The 18,836-nt window shown below is 35.1% G+C and overlaps 5 protein-coding genes across 5 annotated transcripts; 2 read left to right on the top strand and 3 right to left on the bottom strand.

Annotated features, from left to right (window-relative positions):
* Nucleotides 1-1,944: 1,944 nt before the first annotated feature.
* MONOS_1838 (Arf1m) lies at nt 1,945-3,245 on the bottom strand. Its single transcript, XM_067871395.1, has 2 exons — nt 3,137-3,245; nt 1,945-3,064 (listed from the first exon to the last, which is right to left on the bottom strand). The coding sequence occupies exons 1-2, from the start codon at nt 3,210-3,212 to the stop codon at nt 2,568-2,570; spliced, it is 573 nt and encodes a 190-aa protein (XP_067727616.1). The 5' UTR covers nt 3,213-3,245; the 3' UTR covers nt 1,945-2,567.
* A 2,826-nt stretch (nt 3,246-6,071) lies between these two features.
* Nucleotides 6,072-6,665, top strand: MONOS_16252 (uncharacterized protein; the record flags this gene model as incomplete). The annotated part of the gene is made up of 1 exon (XM_067869165.1): nt 6,072-6,665. One exon carries the CDS (start codon nt 6,072-6,074, stop codon nt 6,663-6,665), a length of 594 nt encoding a protein of 197 aa, XP_067727615.1.
* Nucleotides 6,666-7,347: 682 nt separating this feature from the next.
* MONOS_16251 (uncharacterized protein) lies at nt 7,348-8,151 on the top strand (the record flags this gene model as incomplete). The annotated part of the gene is made up of 1 exon (XM_067869164.1): nt 7,348-8,151. One exon carries the CDS (start codon nt 7,348-7,350, stop codon nt 8,149-8,151), a length of 804 nt encoding a protein of 267 aa, XP_067727614.1.
* A 415-nt stretch (nt 8,152-8,566) lies between these two features.
* On the bottom strand, nt 8,567-9,046 carry MONOS_16250 (uncharacterized protein; the record flags this gene model as incomplete). The annotated part of the gene is made up of 1 exon (XM_067869163.1): nt 8,567-9,046. One exon carries the CDS (start codon nt 9,044-9,046, stop codon nt 8,567-8,569), a length of 480 nt encoding a protein of 159 aa, XP_067727613.1.
* Nucleotides 9,047-12,123: 3,077 nt separating this feature from the next.
* On the bottom strand, nt 12,124-13,405 carry MONOS_16249 (uncharacterized protein; the record flags this gene model as incomplete). Its single annotated transcript, XM_067869161.1, has 3 exons — nt 12,124-12,199; nt 12,264-13,063; nt 13,124-13,405. The coding sequence occupies 3 exons, from the start codon at nt 13,403-13,405 to the stop codon at nt 12,124-12,126; spliced, it is 1,158 nt and encodes a 385-aa protein (XP_067727612.1).
* Between the last annotated feature and the right edge of the window lie 5,431 nt (nt 13,406-18,836).

Here is an 18,836-nt window from a genome sequence, read left to right as displayed (position 1 = left end):
AAAACATCATTTTCGGTTATTTTAATTATTTTTGCCATTCATGTTTATTCAGCAAAATATTTTGTGAGCGTGCAATAATATATTGAGTTAAAAATAAGAGACAGCTTATAAAATAAAAAATTTGTCTTTTATTCAATCAAAAATTGCATTTTATCGAAAAGTCGATGAAATGAGAAAACACGTGATAAAGAAACAAGTGAAATGTGAAAAGTTATAAAAACAATAAAAAGGATATGAGGTGTAATGATGGTGTAGCTTAAAACTTCCAGAATGTTATATTCATGGAAAGACCATCAATTTAATAATCAAAAAATAAAATTAAAAAATACCGAGATTTTTAAGTTAAAAATTTTTCGTAAAAAATATTTTTTCTGTAAAAGTTAAATATATAAAAATAAACATTTCGAGTTATTTTTTGTTGGCTACAAGCTTGTATTAAGCCGCAGCCAGCTCCACAAAAAAAAGGGTGGGGGTAAAAAAAGGGTCAGAGGTAAAAGTGTAACCCTAAAGCTCGCTCAACGTGCTTTGCCCGGGAGATCAAGCAAATCCTTTTTATCTTTAAAATGATCAATCCTATAAAATAATTATCAAATATTGGATGTCTTTTTATGAGCAAATTCTGGGAAATAACCCTGATTTCCTGTCTGTGCAATGTAAGTGAAGCCATTTTTTTCAATGAAAATTAATATCAGGAAAAGGAAAGGACAAAACAGACTGTTTTTTGATGAAAAGCTAAAGTCTTTTGTTGAAGATTATTCAGCCATTTCTGGGAGTGAATAAGATGTTTGGAGGTTTTCATTTATTTGCCCAATTCTTTTTATTTGAAGGCATTTGTGAAAAAAAAAATTTTTTTTTGATATTCTTGGAGGCAAAAGAAACATGAATAATATCATTTGAAAAGGTAAAAAAAAACATCCAAATGAGGTTAGGAGAATGGGGAAATCGATACAAAGAAGCTTTGATTTTCAGATAATCAGATTGGGGAGCTTCAAGTTCTCTACGAATCGGAATGTTTGGGGTTGACGAATTATTTGTTATCAATATAACTGTTTCGAAAACAATGACATTGAAATATTATACCAAGCTGAAAGTTCAGATGAATGGGGCATTGTTGACGCAATGAAATGAAAAATGAAGAATTGCAAGAAAAGGACTTATTTTGAAAGCAAACCATGAAGAAAAAGAAGCAAAAAATATTCACAGCGAAATTTATCATTTAAGCAGAAGAAGGGAGGAAATGTTGAAATGGATTTTTGTGTTTCTGTCCGAACAAGTTGGGTTATGAGGGCGAAGAAAGGCAGGAATTAAAGGTGAGAGAAACGAATCACAGCTTATGAACTTTGTGGATTCCAGCCACACAATTGTTCAATGGCATGACAAAACGAAATGTTGCCAAGCTGTTCGTGAAGAATACCCACACTGACTAACTCTATTGAACATGCTTCATTCGATTTGGGGAAAAAGAGAAAGCGGAAAAGACGGAAATGTCTGCAAAAGGCTATTTTTGATTTCAACTTCGAATACACACAGTTTGCTCCTGTCTTTTTTTCGGGATAATCGAAATGGATCATGAATGGGATATGGAAAGAGGGGGAACGTTATAATTCTTCTTATTTTTCTTTTTCAACTTCCTCTTCCTCTTCTTCTGCTTTTGCTTCTTATTTTCTTCTTATTCTCTCTCATCGAGCCTTTCTTCTCCAATAACCTCGTTGTGAGTGGGCGATCCTCTGTTTGAATGTGAAAACAGAACACAAAAGCAGAACTCATCCAGAACAGAAGGAAACACATTTTTTTCGTTTTCTTCGTGATATCAAGTAATCTTTCTCTTTCGACACACTCAGTGGCCATTTGAATTTAACTCACATTTTGAACTTGATTTCTTTTCTTTTTTTCCAGATGAAAGACTCTCACAATAAAAATCCAAAAAAAAATAGCGTTTTAAAATTCAATTTAATGAGCCAGTTCAAAATTGACGAAAAACTTCCTCGATATTATCAGCCATAAAATGGCTGTTATCGATTATCAAAATCAAAATTATTAAAAACATTTTCAAAAATGAAGTGAAAAGCAAAGAAAGGGGAAATACCTTTTCTTTATCAAATTGAATCAAATTCATTAACATCAAGCTTTATTTATGAAATACAAAAATCAAGCCTTTCAAATTCGTCACAAAAAATGAACAAAAAGTTTAAAGAACAGAATACAAAGGCACAAACAACCTCTTTGCAGAGTCAATTAAAAAAAAGTCCAGCGTTTTGTTTGAAAAAGGCAAGGCAGCAAAAATGACAGCCATCAATAAAAATACAACATTTTGCTCAAATAGAAGACGAAAAGCACACAAAGAGTAAAACACTTATTTCAAAAAAGAAGGAAATGAAAAAGGAAAAGGAAAAGAAATCTAAGGAAAAAAACAACTGAAAGTTTCGCTTCAACGTTCAGCATTAAAAGCACGAATTAAGCATTCAATAAACAAAAAATTTTAATCCAATCCAATTCAAAACAATCCCTCTAAACAACTTCTTCCACAAAAAATAAAAGTGAAAAAAAAAACACTTTGCGTAATTATTCTATTTTCGTTCGAGAGCAATCTCGTACTCAAGCCATTTTAATCCGTCGAAAAGTCCATCTCCTGTCAAAGCAGAGCAAGGCTGAATGTGCCAAGATCTTCCTGCACAAAGACTATCAAGTTCCAGCTTCTCCAGAATATATTCTGGACTGACAGCCCCGCTCAGATCTTGCTTGTTCGCATATATCAAAAGAGGAACATTTCCTGTTTCTTTTTGTTTAAGTAAATCGTGAAGCTCATCTTTCACGCAATCTCTGCACTCCATTGTTGAGCAAGCAAGGCGAGAAACCTCCGTGCTGTCTATAACAAAGATAATCACATCTTTTTTCTCGCACAGGTGATACTCTAATCGTCTTATTCTCTGGCTTCCTCCAATATCCATATTAGTGAATGTTAATCTTTTGTAACGAACTTCTTCTAAATTGGCTCCGAGTATTGGAATTATTTGAACAAATTCATTTGGAATGAGCTTGCGCAAAATTGAAGTTTTTCCAGCGTCTGCCATTGAGATGTTTAAAAAAAAGTTGAATGAACATCTTTCAAAAAAAAGACAAATTCAAACATGCAAACCTTCAAAACCTATCATGTGCAAATTTCTTTTTGATGTTCCAAAAATTCTCCAAATCTTTGACGTAATCAATCCCATCAAATTAAAAGATGTTCGTAAAACAATTTTGTCACGTAAAACGAATATGGGATGGAATTATTTGCTTCATGAAAAATGTTCAACAAAAAAATAACTTATCTCTCTCTCTCTCTCTCTTTTTTTTTTTTTTTTTTTTTTTTTTTTTTTTTTTTTTTTTTTTTTTCCTCATTTTTTGTTTATGAAAAGCATATCTATCAACTGAATCTCAAGAAACTGGATCAACCTTATTTTTGGGTTAATGGGAGCGCTTCCAAAACAAAAGAATTTATGTTATTTTTTCACAAAAGTCACCATGAGAACACAAAATTTATTTCTTCTTTTGTTGAAAAATGGAGGAATTTGTTTTATGATAGAATTATTATTGAAAAAAAAATTGAAGCGTCTTTGGATATATATGGGTTATTATTTTTGAAATCAGATTTTTTCTGTGTTCAATTTCGGAATGAAAAAAAGCATCAAATGTTTTTGAATGAATTCTGAAATGTGGAAATACAACAAATAGATTATTGCATTTTATTTTTATCTCAAATATCAGCGTTTGTCACAATTGAAAAGCACGGAACATTTTTATTTAAACTTTTGAGCAAATAGCAGAAAACCAATAAATTATTCACACTCCGAAAAAAGTTATGACTTCAAAAATAATCACCCATATGAAAGGAAGTTTCCAACATATAATAAATTATGAAAAGATGAGGAAGAAATACAAACTTTAAAGCTTATTTTCATCTTCTGCTCCAAACGGATCGAAATCATTATCATTTCTATTTTCATGAAAAATAGCATTGAAATCAGAAACATCTTCATTGATTAAGGTTATAATTTTTGATATTATATCTTTATAAAAGGGTGTTAATTTTTTGAAATAGTTTTTGAGAAAGAGTTGAAAAAATCACAATCGATTCGAAAACCAACATTTGATACAAAAACATTTCAATATTCTATGAAAATGACGTTTTGATTTTTAATTGTTTATTTTAAAAATATTTTTTGCTAAAAATCATTCCAAAATTTTGAAAAAAAATTATGGTTTCAAAAATAATCATTAATTTCGAAAATTTTTTTCATTGTTTCTTAAATCAGTTCATCACGGACTTAAAAATATGATTATTTTTTATTCTTTTCGTTATATGGGGCAAAATATTTAACTTCAGGAATTTTCATTAAATTTATTATTTCAAAAAACACAATAAAAATTGGTTGATTTTTCGACATTCATGAAATGACATAACGCTTTATGTTTTGATTTCAACGATGCCTGTTTACGAATATGAAAATCAAATTAATGCTGAAATCTGAGAAAGCGAAACAAAGTTATGAGAGAAGTTATTTTTCAATGCCTTGTGCAAAAAAAGCTTGAAAGACATAATTTCCCCTCATATGTTAAGGCAATGTGCATTGAAACAAAAATATTGCAATTCAATTTGCTGAATATATCATTTTTTTTCTGGCTGATGGAAAAAGAAATTCAAAACTTCACAATATCCTTCAAAGGAATTTGTAAAACCCTCATTATAAGAAAAAAAAGAAAGAAAGAAAAGAAAAAGAAAAAAAACCATGTTCTGTGACTGGCTATATTGCATATGATACGATATGAGCTTTGTCATTGATCCGATATCCAATCATTTGAATTGATCTTTTTATCTATTTGGATGAAATTTAGTTTTTTTAAATAAAAATTATCTTCTTTGATCAATCACCTGGACCTCTGCCTTTGCCTTTTGACCTTTCGACTTAAACAAAAATCTATATTTCATTTAATTTTTTTTGACAATTCTTTTTTTCAATTTTCACAGAGCTTCATTAATCGTCACAATTATCTCCTGTCATCCAATTCTTTTCTGGTTATCATACCAAATACTGATAACGTTTTTCCTCCAAACACTTGGGTGATTGTTTTTGAAATCATATTTTTTCTATCAGAAATTTCTTTAGGAATATTTGTTATGAATATTCATAAAAAAACGGCATATGTGTATTTAAGGTCCTTTTCCAATTCTTGATTATTCTTTAAAACATTATGATAAATAAAAAGTAGAATTAATAATAAAACATTTGTATGGACTGGATTTTTGAAATTCTTTTTGATCCTTGAGAAAAAACTATTTTCCAAAATCACCCATAAATATGAGTAATTTTTCAAATTTTTAATAAAAATTGATAATTTTGAAACAAAAAGTAGATGAAATGTTATTAATTATTATATACTCTTATTATATTAATGATTTTTCAAAAAATAAAACATTTGAAAAAATAAATTAAAAAATTAAAATATTTTGATCATTCCCACAATTATATTTTTGATATCCAAAAAATAAGAAATTAGTTTCTTTCGTCGTGAATTGAACCTCCGCTTGCGAACATATAACAAATCATATATATAAATATAGTTTAAAAGTGTGTGATGAATAATAATTAATATCTCATTCAAATTTTTATGAATTTTGTTTATGATTTTAAGGATGATTATTTTAGTGCAGCTGTTGGTTATACGCCATAAACCACGGTGATATTGATAAAGAAGCATTTTACAAAGTGTGCGAAACATTCTTATCATTAATAAACACTGTTTCATTAAAATTTTTGACAAAACTCATAAAATATTATTTATTTTATTCTTAAAAAGGATAGATGTTAAATGGTATAGCCGATTTGAGTGAAAATTATACAAAAATAGCGCAAGGTTAAAAAGAAATGATGTTCGTTGGGATTATTATTCCATCTTGTTTTAGAAAAACAATCGCATCAGTGATCGAATCAAACACTCAAAATGGCGAATTGTATATGAAGAACTGCGCAATGAGTGTGGCAGGAGGAAAGCAAAACACAATTACATTTTTCTTAATCAAATCGACAGAAATGATGGTTGAGCTGGAGTTTGTCACGATTTCAGATGTGAAATCAACAGTCTCGTTATTTTCGTTCTCTCTTTCATCAGCAAATATTAATGAACAGGAATACAAGGTGAAACTTTTAAATTGTTCACTGCAAAGATTGGAGATTGATGGAAGTGGAGAAGCAGCCGTGTTTGGAGAGAGTGTTGGAGTTGGATTGGTAATGAAGGGAAGTTTAATTGAAGGGGCATTATCAGAAAAGAGCAAAGAAGGAGGAGCACTGAAGATACTGTTGGAAGAGGGAGGATATGTGACAATTGAAAATAGTTCATTTACCGGATGTGTTTGTGAGAATATGAGTGAGGGAGGAAAAGGAGGAGGAATATATTTGGATTGCACTTCTAATGGAGAAGCATTTCAGCTTTCATCGACATTGTTTTCTGGCTGCTCAGCAACAGTTGGGAGGAACATGATTGTGACGAGCAACAATCTGGTAAACAGAATGAATACAGAGCGTTTTGCATTTGATTACTCAGAATTCAAGGAGGATGGAAATGCATTTGTTGGGAAGATGGAAAATATGGGGAAATGGATCTTCGAGTGTTTCTTGTTGAACTGAAGTGGATAGAGGTGCCTGTGCGACTGGTGGGCATGACACAATGGGGTGTGGAAGCGATGAATTTCCTTGTTATTCGATTGTTCATAGTCTTTTGCATCTGTCATCATAACGTGTTCGTCTGATTTTCATTGTGGCAAAGAGCATGATTGAAGGAGAGATAAATCTGAAGGAAATGAGTTTGAATTCGAAGAACAGAGAGATGTGTGAAGTTGAAGTGGAATCAGAGATTCCAAGATCAAAAGAGGCGTTGATAACAACAGCAGGAACAGTCTCAATGCTGAGAGTGAACTTTGTGTTTGATCCGTTTTTCAACTCTTTTCACGAATCACTGATATCACCAGAAGGAGGAATTCTTGAAATTATGAATTGTTCATTTGACTCAAAGCAATCGAATGAAGGAGGAAATGTTAATTTTGCAAATATTCCATTTCACATTTTTGATGTGGCAAAAGGAGAATTACAACTTATGGAATTCAAAGTGAAAAATCTAATACTTCGTGAATCAGCTTTGTATCTTTCTTCTCCACTTCCATCAGTTATTTATTTATTAACAATATCCAATTCAACAATTAAAACTTTTCTGATAAATATAAACGAATGTGGACAATTAACAATTAAAGATTTCAATACAAAAAATATTTCAGTTAATGAAAATGAAGAATCATTGATATCTTGCTTGTCAATGAAAAAGACAGTGCAATTGACAAATTGCACAATAGGTGGAGTCAGTTCAAAGACCACAAAAGGGAAATTGATGAAAATGGAGGATTGCACAGATGTGAAAATGGATAGTTGCATTTTTGATAAGAATTCAAAGGAAAGAAATGAGAAGAATTTGAATGTGGAAGAAGAGACGTGCAGATGGTCTGGATCTCTTGTGGATGTTGTGAAGAGTTCTATGGTAATGAAAGTTTCAACAATCACAAATTCACCAGAAGGCGGAATAACAATGAGCGGAGGAAATATGAATATTGAGAAAGGAGAATTTATGAACAATAATCCATCAATTGAAGGATATCCATCACTGAGAAGAAATATCATCTGCTCAGATTCAGGAACATTGAATGTGGTGAGCTTGAAAGGAGGAGACGGGGTGAAGGATAATTCATCGTTATGGATGCTGAGCGAAGGTTGCAAGCTGGAAGGGATTGCGTCGGAGAGGGCATCATCATTTTTTATTCCTGTGCTGGAGTCTGTGGAAACAAAAGAAGAGACAGATAGAATGAAGCTGATATTCAAAGGAATGCTTCTTGTTCCATGCAATCTGTCATTCTCAGTTGTGAAGAGGAAGGGAGAAGAAAAAGAGATTGAAAAACATGAGTTTGATTCAAATGGATTCTTGTCAGAAAGAGAAGTTGAAGGGAGCGTGGCAAAGGATCTGATCAGTAGTTGTGGAAATGAAATAGAAATCAGTGCATATATTTTATTTGGAAATGCAGAATCTCCTTCATCAACACATACATTTATTTTGAAGAATGCAAGTTAAATTGATGCAAAAGTTGACGAAAGAATCGTGGAAGGTGGAAATAAAGAAATGTCCATATGGCAGATTGTTGTTGTAATATTGGTTGTGATGTTTCTAATTGTTCTTTTTGTTTCGATTGTATTCATTATTCCATGGAAGAAAGTTAAGAATGAAGCAGAAGATCTGAGAGAGGTTGTGAATGACACAGTAAAAAAAGATCTGAAGCTGATTGAGATTGTGACAACGAAGATGTCACCAAAAGAGCGATGAAAGAAAGAAAGAAATAGAGAGAGAGAGAGGAGGAGGAGAAAAAGAAGAAGAAGAAGAAGAGGAAGAGAAGAGAGAGGTGGTGCATGTGGCGGAAGGGGAGGTGGAGAAAATGAAAGGGATTGGTCAGCAAGCTCAGGAGTTGCCGAGCAGCCTGGCAAAGGATTGTCTAAGCACAAAGATGCGCATTCTGTTGTTGAAGCAACCGAAGTGGCAAAGAAGAGGAGGAAGAGGAGGAAGAATTAGATAACAATAGCGTTTCACTTTTGACCAAACCAGGCCCATCCCCTTCGCGTCCGATGTCTGTCTCTGCTTTGGCTTCTGCATCTGTCTCTGCCCCTGTTTCTGCTGCTAGCGTGCTCACAAACTGTGGGTTGTCCTTCGGAAAAGGAGAGGGCGGAAGAGATTCCTTCTCAAACCTATACTCGCTCGCAAACAGCTGCTCTGCAGGTACAATTATGCTCATCCGCTTCGCTTTGTTCCTGGGGGAACAAGACGATGCAGCCGTCTCAGTTCCGTGTGAATGATCATCAGAGCAGTTGTGCCTGCGATGCTGCCTGCTGACTCCCTCTGAATGATGATGATGATGATGGTTAGACGGCAATTGTGGCTGCTGCCGAGATTGTTGTTGAGATTGTTGCCGCAGCATTTGCTGGAACTTGTTGCGCTGTTTGCTGCCTTGATTGCTGCGATAGATGTGGTGATGGTGGTGATGATGATGATGACATTCTTAATGAGTGCGTGCTTGTCCGTTGCCTTTATTCATTTTCGTCGTCGATATCAATTTCTCTTTCTGTGGTGATGGACCTGTTCCAGTTTCTGTTTCATGTAGCTGTTGTGTTGCTTTCAGAGTGCGTTGTTCGCATGAACAAGTCAAAGAAGAAGAAGAAGAAGATGATGATGAGGAGGAGGAGGAGTGATGCAATTTTTGAATAAGGAAATAAAGTTGACTGAGTTCATTGTTATCATTGAATTTACAAAATTTTTGTAATTATTATTAAATGATCCAACAATTGAAACATCTGTTTGATAGAATATGCCTTGAAAAAGAGCACATGGTATGCGTTCAATGAAATAACAATTTACATTTTGGAGTGAAAGAAACTGTTTTCACAATTTTTATTAACATTTTTAAATTATGTTAAAATGTATTGATATTTCAAATCGATTCATTTTATAAATAAAAAAACTACAAATATATGAAAAGTTACTTTTAATGAACAAAAAGAAAACAATTATCTTCGGCATTTTTCCGAAAAAAGCAATAAATTGAAAATGAATAAATCATAACATATCAAATGAACTTAATAAAAGTTCTAATCTTATAAAAAAAATATTCATTATCAATAGTGATCGTTCACCAATGCATATTTGAGAAGAAAATCAATGAATATTAACAAAAACATCCTTTGAAATTCAATAAAGCTATGAAAAAGCAGTTCGAGTGAATTTCAACATGGCATCACCTGCTTATAAAAGTTTGAATATATAAGGCGAAGATAACGTGACATCAGAAAACTTCAACATTGTGTGAAATAAAAAAAGCAATTCTTATTTTTTGGATATAAAAAATTTAATTGTGGGATTGATCAAAATATTTAAATTTTTTAATTTATTTTTTTTAAATGTTTTAATTCCAAATTTTAATTATTGAAAAGGACAATATTACAATTAATAACATTTCATCTACTTTTTGTTTCAAAATTATCAATTTTAATTAAAATTTTGAAAAAACACTCAGATATATGGGTGATTTTTAAAAATTGTTTTTTCTCAAGGATCAAAAAGAATTTCAAAATTCCAGTCCATACAAATGTTTTATTATTAATTCTACTTTTTATTTATCATAATGTTTTAAAGAATAATCAAGAATTGGAAAAGGACCTTAAATACACCTATGCCAAAAAAACACTGAAAAGTGAAAGATAAATTTATTGACTACTCCTCAATTTTTTTCTAGTTAAACAATGTCTCTTGAAACGAGAGATTAGCAATTTATGTAACAATGAGAATTGTTGATCAAATGACAATGAATAATAATAAAAAAAACCCGAAAAAAGTTATGATCTCAAAAACAATCACCCACTTGCTCGAATAAAAATCTTTTTTCTCTTTAAAGATAATATCAAAAAAACATGTCAAAAAGAGGTTTTATAAACAGAAAGAATAAAAAATGAAGAGTGACACTCAACACTTTTTTCAGTTTATTTCATAACTATGACTTCATAAACTGAACTCATGAATTGCTTGCACTTGGAGCAATCCAAATGCTGTATTTTTTCAGATAATAACAATTTTTTTAAATATTGAAAAATTCAATCAAAACGATAACGATAAAAATGAGATTATTGCTATTATTCTGCATTTTCATTTTTTGAAAAAATGTGTTTTTCTTTTTGAAACGTTGATAATACTTTATCTTCAGATGATATGAAACATCATATTTTTAAATGAATACTAATAATCGATCTGTCACATTAAACTTGAATTCAAATCTTCGAATATTTACAAATTTAAATTTTCTCTATGTCGTTGAGTGTGACATTTTTATATTAACTGCAAGAATTCGTGAAAAAAAATATTTTATTTTGTTGATCTTGTAGATTACATGGCTGATCCTTTTCAAATCATACTTTCGTTCGAGTTTTGATCAAAAATTTAATCTCAATGGGATTTTATTCAAAATTTGTTTTTGCAATAGCTATATCATAAACAAAAAGTATTTTCAGTTCAAACTCTTTTTTTTTTCAAAATCCTACTGAAAACAAAATTTTGATCAAGACTTGAACGAAAGTTTAATTTCAAAAAGGTTCAGCCACATGTATTCCATTATAAAAACAGAATTATATCATTTTTCTTATCAAGCTTATTTGAAAAATGAGAAAAAAACTTTTGATTAAAGAAATTCTTTACAATAATTAGAATAATAATAAAAAACGATTTTCAATCATGAAAGAAATGCTGAAGCTGTTTATCAAAAAATCAATAAAAAATTGCCGGTCAGCTTTCAATCAATGAAAACGATTTATGATACAATAATTTCGATGAGTGAAATATAAAAAAAATGAAAAATAAACAAAGATAACTCAAAAAACTGCACGATAGTTTTCATTCCGAAATTATCGTTGATGCAACAAAAAGATCACAAATATCAGACAAAATAAAACTCTTCTTACACTATTAGAATATCTTTTTGAAATAATAACATTTTCCTTTTTGATTAATTCTTCCCAATCATTATTTTTTGTGTAAGGAAAGATATTCGTTGTGTGCAAATATCGTCCACACAGAATTATCTTCATTTTTCAAATGAACTCATTGTGTTGCCAAACAATCAAATCTTTTTTCGTTCAATTTTTTGATTTCTTTTTTAAGAATAGAGCAGTCATTTATTTTTCAGATTTTCTACAAACTTTGTGAATAAAAGCCAAAAGAAAGCTGTAATACAAAAATAATTGTTCAATGTTGAAATTAAAAAAAAAAATGAATTTCCTATTCTCTCATTTTGTGAACTGCTTGTTTGAAAACATGAAATTCAATCCTTTCAAGAGAGTTTCATAATTTAACATACACAACTTGAAATCAACAATTATCAGATTATAAAAGAGGAAAACAAAAGAAGAAAATGCATCAACAATGTAAATGAATGAAACAATAAACTCAGATTCAAACTCATCTGTACAGATAACGTGAATGCTCTTCTCATGAGACACAAACAAAAAATCACTATCCACAAACAGAATCTCCTGATTCAGTTTCTAATGAAATAATCACTTGCATCGCCTGATGCAAATGAATAACACTTTAACCATGGAAGATAAGTTTCGAAGATAAAGATAATATCTTCAAACCCTTTTTCCTCAAACTTATTCAGAATAACTCTTTCTATCAACATTTGCTTTGCCTCATCAGTGCCATTGGGTTTTTCAGTTTCATCGGCCTTTATCACTTCGTCATTGTCAATTTCTTTGCCATTTTCATCGCAATCATCGTATTCATCACATTCATCATCTTGACCACCTTCGCCTTCCCATTCAAACTCATCCAAATGTTCACTTTCATCATCTTCAACATTCGTGTTGACTTTTTCTCCGTGCAACGCAATTGACAGATCCGAAAAGAACTGCATGCACTCTCCAAAAGTGTCACATCTGAATGTCGGTTGGCTCAGCTCCTGAAAAAGATAATCCATTGCTCCGCCTCTCAGCAAATAATCAAAGTTCCCCAAGCAACTTCTGATTATCTTTTGGAAAATGAACATTCCACTCCCAAAGGCTGTTTTGCTTGAATTCTTAACAGTTTGACAAAGTCTCACAACACATGCAATCAGCCTCAAAACCTCATCTCCTCTCAAAGTGTTTTTGAAGAAATATGCGTTGATTATTCGAAGCCATCTTTTCATCAGGCGAACCTCAAAATTTTCATCTATCTCCTTTTCATTTTTCCTCCAATTCACACACCTCAACAGCTCATCCAATTCTCTTTCTGCCTCTTTGCAAAAATTCAGTTCATTTTCAACCGTTTTCCCCATTTTCTCGTCATTGCTTGCCTGACTAACAATGGAACACCAAGCAGATTGATACGCAAGTCTGGTGAGGTTGTGATGCTCCTGGTGATATTTGATGATTTCAGCACTTTCATCAAGGAATTGAACCCTGTTGTCACACTATTCAAAAGACAACAAACCAACAAACGAATTATTGAATCAATGAACAAACTTTCACACATCAAAATATTTTGCATTGCTCAAAGCAAGCAAGGCCATTTCCACTTCTTTTTGAGTTTTCTCATCCTCCTCTTTACTCATTGCAGCCTTCATCACACAACGGACACTAATAGCAACTGCATCCTTTGATGTGTCTGGAATTCCTTCAAACAAAGCAAGAAAGCATTCACAAAGGTCGATCATCAGCTTTTCGTTCTTTTCCCCTTTCTTGTTTTCTTCTTCCAGCACCAACTTTTCGAATCTTTTGTGCAAAGTGCATTCGTCGTATTCAAAAATCCACATGCAGTTGAGTAATTTGCAAAAGCCAATCCGCTTGAGCAATAAAATCGAATTCTCCAAACACAAGTGCCCGTTTTCAATTGCATCGTTGATTTCAATAAAAGTGCATAAGCACCTTTATTGTCAAGAAAATCTTCAATCAATTCCTTCTCTTATAATTGAGAACCACGATCTATTCGAAGTCACCATGATCGAATTCATGATGCAATCACCATTTTTCCCGCAGACAACTGGACTTACACCGGCAACCGAAGCAGCCTCACTGCCAGGTGGGGTGCAAAGCCAGCTTGGGGTCCAAACGCTCCTTCCACCAATTCCTTCTTCTGCGTCGGTATCTTCTCAATCAAGTCCTCCGGAAACAGAGGCAAGAGCAACCGAAGAAAAGAGCACAGAAGAAGAAACAGACTCAGACTTGCACGAAAGGGCTGCTGACGTTTTTAATAGCATTTTCGGTCAGGAACCAAATAGATCCATTTTTGATCTTCAACTTCCTGCCTTTTCAATAGAAAGTATTGAACAAGAATACGCGCTTCAGGATCTAAGCCCAGTATTGCAGCCAGCGCCTCCCCCCTTCCAAAAATCGGCCAATTGGTTTAATGATGCGTTGGATTCCGCGGGTTATAGAATAGAGCTGTGTTTGTATCAGGCTTTCAAGGCTCAGCTTCTGAGCTTGGCTGACTCAGACCCTCATCGGGAAAGTGCACAAAGGGGAGCTGACGCGTTACTGCTTATAGCGAAGGCATTGCAGGAGGCGAGAACAACCAGGCTGCAAGGAAGATTTGGTTTTCGGATGGCGGAGCAAATGAAATCAGAAAATGTGACGGGATTATTAACCGAACGCCAGGAGCAGATTTTAAAGGAGACAAGATTAGCGACAAGCTCCTCAACCCCCGTTAAAGTAACGAGCAGAAAGTCAACAAGTTCCTTATGGTCTAAAGGAGAGAGGAGCTCTGCAACACAGGGGCTTCCAAGAAGAAATTACACTGGCCCAAGAAAGATCTGGGGCTCACAGTTTTTTCGGAGAGGACCCCGCTCACAGGCAACACGAGAAGGAAAGCGGCAGAGAGATGGATGGACCACAACGAACTGGAGATACTACAGCCGAAGTCGGGGTCAACAATAGAGAGGGGAGATGGAGCGAGGAAAGGAGTCATGGGCAGGACAAGGATTGGAGGAAGAACGGAGTTTTTCATAGAGGCTTGGGAAAGAATTGGTGGTGCCAAGTTGATAAAACAGGGCGTGCAGGCGATGTGGAAAAGCAAACATATGAGAATGAAGCTAAGGGATATGCCGTTCAGAGATGGAGCCGTTCACTCAAACGAAGATCAAAGAAAGGTGTTCGCAGATCTTCTGCAGGAACAGATAGAGACAGGAATTGTGGAGGAGATAAGGTCAGAGGAGGTGAGGCACAGGAACAACGTGTTTTTGATCAGAAAGAAATCGGGAGCATGGAGGCAGATACTGGATTGCCGGAGATTGAACGCTGCCTTGATAAAGACGCACTTCAAATGCGACAACGAAAAGACAGTAGAGCGTGTGCTGAGAAGAAAAGATTACGCAGTCTCAGTGGATTTGCAACAGGCCTACTATCTGCTTCCGGTTTCCAAAGACCTAAGACCATATTTGGCTTTCAGATTTTCTGGAAAAGACTACACATTCAGAGGAATGCCGTTTGGTTTCGTAGACGCCCCAAGAGTTTTCACGCACGCGATGAGGAAGGTGACTTCAGAAATCAGGAAACGATGGGATGTTCGGGTAATCGCATATTTGGACGATTTCCTTATATTACACGAGAACAAGGAATTCTTAGCACAGGCCGCCAAAGAGATTATCAGGTTTCTGGAGGAATTAGGTCTTTTGGTGAACCAGGAGAAAAGCCAGTTGACACCAAGAAGAAGGTTTTCTTTCCTTGGCTTCGAGTGGGACTCGTCGAAGATGAAGGTTCGGCTTGCAAGAGACAGAAAAGAAGCACTGACTCGCTTGTGTCGCAGATGGGAAAAGGATTGTGTAAAAGCAAGAATTGTGAAAGTGAAAGATCTGGCTTCCTTTATTGGAAAACTCAATGCTGTTCGGTTTGTTCAGCCAGACGCTTCTCTATGGCTTCACTCCATGCATCGTATGCTCCAGAAAGGAATAAAGGAAAGAGGATGGAAAGGCAAATTGAGGTTGAATGCGTCAATCCTGCAACAGATTCGGCAATGGATATCGAAGTTGAGAGCACACCCAAGTCGCAGACTTATCCCAGTATTTTCCCCGGATGCAACTCTTACAACAGATGCATCGGAGACGGCTTGGGGAGCTTCGCTCCTCTTGAACAACCAGCTCCTCGATGCGCACAATCCGTTCCCCCACAGAGTGAGAAAGCAATCATCCAATTTCAGGGAACTAATGGCAGTATTTCTTGCTCTGAGCCACTTCTCACCAATCCTTCAGGAACATCACGTGTCCTTTCTTCACCTAAGATCGGACAATACATCCGTGGTGTTCAACATAAACAGATGGAATGCAGGGAAGAAGCTTCGACCAGTGCTGAGGAAATTATGGAGACTAAAACAAGATCTAGGCATAGAGTTGAGAGCGTCACATGTTCCAGGTGTACTGAACACAAGAGCAGATGCGTTATCACGACTGGAGAGAGCAGGAGACTACGAGGTGCAGGACGAAGAATGGGAAAAGATAATGACGAAACTAAACATTGCTCCAACGCTGGACGCGTTTGCAGCGCAACACAATCGCAAAGTGGGAAGATGGTGCGGAATAGGAAGTCAGCTTGCAGAAGACGGACTGATGTTTCCCTGGAAGAACGAAGTCGTGTTAGCTCATCCACCGATCCCGCTTGTGATTCCGACGATCCAGAAAGCACGACAGGAGAGAGCACAAGTGATATTACTCCTGCCGAATTGGAAGGGACAGAATTGGGAGAGCTTGTTAAGGTCCATTCCCCATTTGGAATGGACTTGGAAGAATCAGAAGGAGGTTCTGCGGAAGGGTCCATCGATGCAATGGACAGGTGCGAGTCTTCCACCAGGTCGATTGAGGATAATCTGGCTGAATGCACCTTACGCGATGGGGAACAATGGTGGAAGAATGCATTGGAACAAAAATCAATCCCTTTCTCGTTAGCAGAAGAGTGCAGAGCAGGCATATCCAAGAGCACATGGCGAGTGTATCTGTATGGATTTGCTCATTTTGGAAAACAATGGAGAGAGTGTGGACATGGAAGAATACCGGAGTCTATTCAAGAGTGGGCCGCATGTTGTGCAAATGTGTTTCTATCGCTTAGGAACGGTGGCATGAAGTTAACTTGCCTTCAATTGACAAGGGCAGCAGTATCGCTTTACTCCAATATTGTATTCTCTTCCTTCCTTGGAGACATCCCTATTATTCGTACCCTTTTTAGATCGTTCCGAAGGACGGACAAGTCAAGAAAGAAGAAGACAGGAGACATTTGGAATCCTCGAATAGTGCTTAATTTCTTTTCTGGCCTGGGACCAAATGAAGGGTTAAGCTTTAAACAGCTCACTATGAAAGTGATTGTTCTAACGATGTTGTTTTCAGCTTGTAGATTCACGGAGCTCGAGAGGATCAATATGTTGGAAAGCAGGTTTGAGGAGGAAGGCGTGTATTTGGACACAAAGTTGAAGACCTCAAACACACGCACGGAGATTGCTGTTCCGTTCTTACCAGAACTGAGTTTGATTTGTCCCGCATCAGCGATCCAGGAATTGTGGAAAAAAGTCCAAGAGAAAAACAGTCACACAGACAAATTGCTTCTTAACACAGAGAACTTTCATCCGTTAGCTGTAGAAGGAATTCGGAAGCTCGCAAAGGAAGCGATTTATGATGCAGGAGTGCCCAAGAGATTCACACCATACTCGATCAAAGCAGCAAGCCTTTCAACACTGACGATGGCAGGAATTCCCCCAGAACAAGTGGCAAGGTTTGCAAGATTGTCACCACGAACAAACACGTTGGTCAAACATTATTTTCGATCAAACCTAGCATCATCAATGGCCCGCGTTATTGCCTCTGCAACAAACGATCAAGAAGATAGAGCGAACAGAGAGGATGCAGACAGCACAGCCATGTACAGAAGATCCGAAGCAAAGAAGAGAGGCGGAAATGAGAAAACAACTAAACCACAAGCCAATAGCTTTATTTGTCAACGAGAGAATGCAGAACAAAGAAGTGGGGAAGAACAGCCAATGAGGCCTACAAGGATTGAAGAGCCCAGTGAAGGAAAAGGAGATCCGCCAGAACAGGTAAAAGAGTTCATAATCAGAACAAGGGCCCAAATAAGGAAGGAATCAGAGGAAAAGCAAAGGACGATCACGAAAGCTGTTCTGATGATGGTCTCATCATCTCCCAATTAACTTGTGTTCTCAATTATAAGAGAAGGAATTGATTGAAGATTTTCTTGACAATAAAGGTGCTTATGCACTTTTATTAGGAAAGAAAATCGAATATCAATTCCTTCTCTTTGGCCCACCACCGTTTCACTCCCACCAATGTAAACAAGTGTTTCGAGTTATGGTGTTCTTGTTTATTCCTTTTCTAAGCGTTAATAAAGTATGTGATAACGCTTGTTCAGTTGGTTAGCTCGTTTTTTATCCAATTGTTGGTTTATGGTTAAGTTGTTGTGAAATTGTCGATTGCATTTCAGAATTTTCCACCATTTCACAACCTTGATCCTCACGGGCGACTACCCATAGATCGTGGTTCTCAATTATAAGAGAAGGAATTGATATTCGATTTTCTTTCCTAATAAAAACCATATAAGATATTGCGGATTTCACCGTTTTATCATCGCCATGCTCAAGAAGAGCAAAAAACTCTTCAATGCTTTGAATTTGGACATTTTCTTCAGATCGCTTAATCTCATCAAACTTTTCTGAAAAAACAAAACAACAACAAAATGATGAAATGTCTTACTGAAACATCTGACATGCTTTCCAGTTCGTCTGGCATTGGCTCGAACTGCATCCATCAGTTTTGCTGCAACAAACAAATTTGTTGAAACGAGGAAAATGGAAGTTGAAATCACATCCATTGTGCAAATCAAATTGCCAGATGCAAAGCACAATAACAACACCAAACTTCCAACATGTGCTCTGGTGGTTTCATTTTCAAACTTGAATTATCCACAAAAAGGAACAACCATCTTTGTGGACTTTATTATGAGTGCAAAACTTGTCTTTTTTTCTCATTAGAAAAGCAAGGCGTCACATTAAGAAGAAATGTGTATTAATTTCACAGAATTGTCTAAATCAGCACATTTTCAAATCCTGCATTGTTTCACATCAGAATGTTTAAAGATGTCTGAAAAATCAAATAAAATTTAACTTGCTCGCACCAAACATTCCGAAAATTCAAGCTATTCTCACTCTATTTGTGCAATAATTGTTATTTGAATCAATGTGATAAACATGCAATA

The sequence above is a fragment of the Monocercomonoides exilis genome, assembly GCF_001643675.1.
Source record: "Monocercomonoides exilis strain PA203 chromosome Unknown scaffold22-1379369, whole genome shotgun sequence".
Classification (NCBI taxonomy): domain Eukaryota; phylum Preaxostyla; order Oxymonadida; family Polymastigidae; genus Monocercomonoides; species Monocercomonoides exilis.
The sequence above is the reverse complement of the archived record's forward strand: the minus strand, read 5'-3'. Positions and strand labels throughout refer to the sequence as shown.

Excerpts from the sequence above, each read along its gene's own strand:
- MONOS_1838 (XM_067871395.1), bottom strand. The coding sequence starts at position 3,212 with ATGGGATTGATTACGTCAAAGATTTGGAGAATTTTTGGAACATCAAAA. Across the intron at positions 3,065-3,136 it reads GCACATGATAGGTTTTGAAG|ACGCTGGAAAAACTTCAATT; the intron begins GTTTGCATGTTT and ends TCTCAATGGCAG.